The sequence below is a fragment of the Trypanosoma conorhini genome, assembly GCF_003719485.1.
Source record: "Trypanosoma conorhini strain 025E chromosome Unknown Tco_14.4_contig_00906, whole genome shotgun sequence".
Taxonomy (NCBI): Eukaryota; Euglenozoa; class Kinetoplastea; order Trypanosomatida; family Trypanosomatidae; genus Trypanosoma; species Trypanosoma conorhini.
In genome coordinates this window covers 938-3,493 of record NW_021704994.1, presented here as the reverse complement: position 1 = coordinate 3,493, position 2,556 = coordinate 938, and the positions used below count along the sequence as shown (strand labels likewise).

The 2,556-nt window shown below is 59.3% G+C and overlaps 3 protein-coding genes across 3 annotated transcripts in view, besides 3 other annotated features; all 3 read right to left on the bottom strand.

Annotated features, from left to right (window-relative positions):
- Window positions 1–801, bottom strand: part of Tco025E_08896 (trans-sialidase) — a gene marked incomplete at both ends in the record, with an annotated part of 858 nt that extends 57 nt beyond the window's left edge. Inside the window, one exon of the mRNA XM_029375727.1 lies at window positions 1–801. This exon is cut by the window's left edge and continues 57 nt beyond it. Within this exon, the coding sequence (XP_029224175.1) occupies window positions 1–801 (801 nt within the window).
- A 262-nt stretch (window positions 802–1,063) lies between these two features.
- Window positions 1,064–1,090: a microsatellite.
- Window positions 1,091–1,252: 162 nt separating this feature from the next.
- Window positions 1,253–1,287: a microsatellite.
- A 203-nt stretch (window positions 1,288–1,490) lies between these two features.
- Window positions 1,491–1,520: a microsatellite.
- Window positions 1,521–1,639: 119 nt separating this feature from the next.
- Window positions 1,640–2,407, bottom strand: Tco025E_08895 (mucin-like glycoprotein; the record flags this gene model as incomplete). The annotated part of the gene is made up of 1 exon (XM_029375726.1): window positions 1,640–2,407. The coding sequence occupies one exon, from the start codon at window positions 2,405–2,407 to the stop codon at window positions 1,640–1,642; it is 768 nt and encodes a 255-aa protein (XP_029224174.1).
- The window catches only part of Tco025E_08894 (uncharacterized protein), a gene marked incomplete at both ends in the record, with an annotated part of 537 nt that continues 387 nt past the window's right edge, over window positions 2,407–2,556 (bottom strand). Inside the window, one exon of the mRNA XM_029375725.1 lies at window positions 2,407–2,556. This exon is cut by the window's right edge and continues 387 nt beyond it. Coding sequence (XP_029224173.1) covers window positions 2,407–2,556 — 150 coding nt within the window.

The window sequence follows — 2,556 nt, the reverse complement described above, 5'->3', positions numbered from 1 at the left end:
TTCGCCCCACTCCACGATGGACGGGTCCCTGCAGCCCGCACCGGTCGTTTCGGACGAAAGCTCCCATTTACTCCCTGACTGCCTGAAGCGCATGGCCAGCACGACGCTCTTTCCATCCTTGTCCGTGGCCTGCATGGGGAACACAAGCGTGCCGTCCCTCAGCACAGCACCCGAGCCCCCTCCGCCAGACAACTCAGTCAAGGAGTGAAGAAGCCCCATAGATGCGGTATCCACCGCACGGGTCTGAGTCCACACAAGTTTCTTCTCTGCTTCACCCTCTCCAGTCACAGTCCCCTTCACCAGCAACAGCCGCCAGTGTTTTGCATCCTGACCCGCAGCCGGTGGGCGGCTGTATTTTCCCAGCAGCATGTAGACCTCGTTGCCCCGCACAACAGTTGTTGGCCGCATTACGTCCTTCGCCTCGCCCCCACTAGCCTCCCCTTCCCTCAGCAGCTGCGTGTCGAACTGACCTGCGTCCGCCGCCAACATCTCCGTGGAATAATCCCCACTTTTCTTGAGGTGCATCGACGCAACGCCACTAAAGCAGTCAACTTCACACACGTCCTTGCGCTGAGCCGCAGCAACGGCAAACACCTCGCCGCCCACCTCCACAAGGCTGGGGACGCGGAGGGAAGCGACCGACTGACTGGATTCCCACTTGACACTTATCTCCCTCGTCCCTTGGAATGGGGCAACTGCCGTCGTTGAACCACCCTGAACTTCAGCAGCCGCGCCACTGTTGCCGCGCACCAGCACGCAGAGAAGCAGCAGCACCGCAGCGGAAAACAGTTGCCGGGGCATGTTGGGCCAATCTCCCTCTCTTCCCTCCTTGTGGTGGATCCGCGCAGGCCGCGTGTTTGTGTGTTTGTGTGTTGTTGGCGATAGCAGCTGCAGAGCCTTCGAGGCGCACACAACGTTTGGTCTCTTTTCCCTCGGCGTGTGTGTGGAGGAGAAGTATCAGAATAAAAAGTGCAAACGGAGGCGTCTCGGCACACCGGCAGAAGAGGGAGTTGAGAACGGCGCTGGGACCCACACGGCAGCGGCGGGCATCGCCCAGGCAGCGGAGAAGAAAAGAAAAGAAAAAAAAAGACGGGGATGAGAAGTAAATAATCCGCGCAGAACCCCCAAAAGTAAATGAAAAAAACAAAAAGAAATTACCTCAGCAGGTGGTGTTCCTTCGCCTCACGCGTCCAGCAGCACAAGAGGACGGTGAGAGAGAGCGTGTGCGTGTGTACATTTAAATACCTGTGTGAATAGAAATAAAATAAAAAGAAAACAAACAAAAAACATCGCCCAGGCCCCAGACACACACACACACATCACGTTTGCATCTCACGGTGGCCGCGGCCTCGTGCCTCATTTGTGTCAAATCCGTGCGACTGCACAGCAACGCGGCCGACACCGCGCGTGTGCCTGTGGCAGCAAACAGGAGCAAACAGAAGAGGGAAAAGGATGCGCCGCCCCTGGGAACGTGCATGGAGTGACGAAGCAAGAAAAGAAAAGAAAAGCCAAAAAAAAAACATCCCTCAGAGCACAGGAGAGAGAAGGATTGTCCCACAGGGACGACAAGCAAACTGAGCACACAAAGCGTACACGTCGTCCCTGCCAGGGTGTGTGCGTGTGCGGTTGCCCTCACCACTTACCCAACGGCATAGGAAAGGGCAGCCGTGAGCAGCAGCAGAGATGCGCCCACAAACGGAGTGGAGATGTTACTGCTGTCCGCGTTGGTTTTCGCGTGGCTCCCAGCACTCGGGCTGCGGGTGGTCGTTGTAGCGGTGGATCCATCACTGCCGCCGGCGGAAGGTCTGGAGTTGGGCGTGCCAGATCGGCCCTGAGAAGCTGAGGCTGCGCCCGTCGGTGAAGCTGCACTGCCACCCGCTCGCCCCCCCGCTGCTGCCGAGGACTCACCCGGCGCCTTCCCACCGTCTGTTGCAGCGTTGCCTGTCCGAGTGCCCGCTGCACCTCTGTCTTCAGGAGAAGACGAGGCTTCAGGGGCTTTTTTTGCCCTCTGCCACCGCTTATGGAGTTCACTCCCGGGATCCAACGGGTAGTTCATCGTGCACACGGCAGCGGTGCTCCCTGACGAGGATGGAGCACAGCGGGTCGTACAATCGGTCTTCGAGGCCTCCTCTCGAGCCCAGTGACAAAGCGATTCAGTGAGAATTCCTTCCGTCGAAGTTATGCCCAAAGAACCTTCCGTGGCGGCCGCACACGGTGTCCAACCACTCTCGCCAGGAAAACGCCAACTGACATTTTGCCCGTCACCCGCACACGGTACCTCCACCGACACATTCACATCAGCCGCAGCCGCCTCCGTATTCGTCGCCGTGCCGCAGACGGAGGGGGCGCAGAGCAGCGCGAGGAGCGCCAGGGCGCACACCGCACGGCGCCGCAGCTTCAGCGCCATCAGTAAAAACAGCGGTGGTGGTGGTGGTGGTGGTGGTGGCAGTAGCGTCGCAGCAAAGCCAGTGGGCTGCGGGGCAGCGAAGAAGAAGAAACAGAGAGAGAAATGAGGAGCGCGGTGGGGCACGGCGCGAGAGGGTGAGAGCAGGGCGA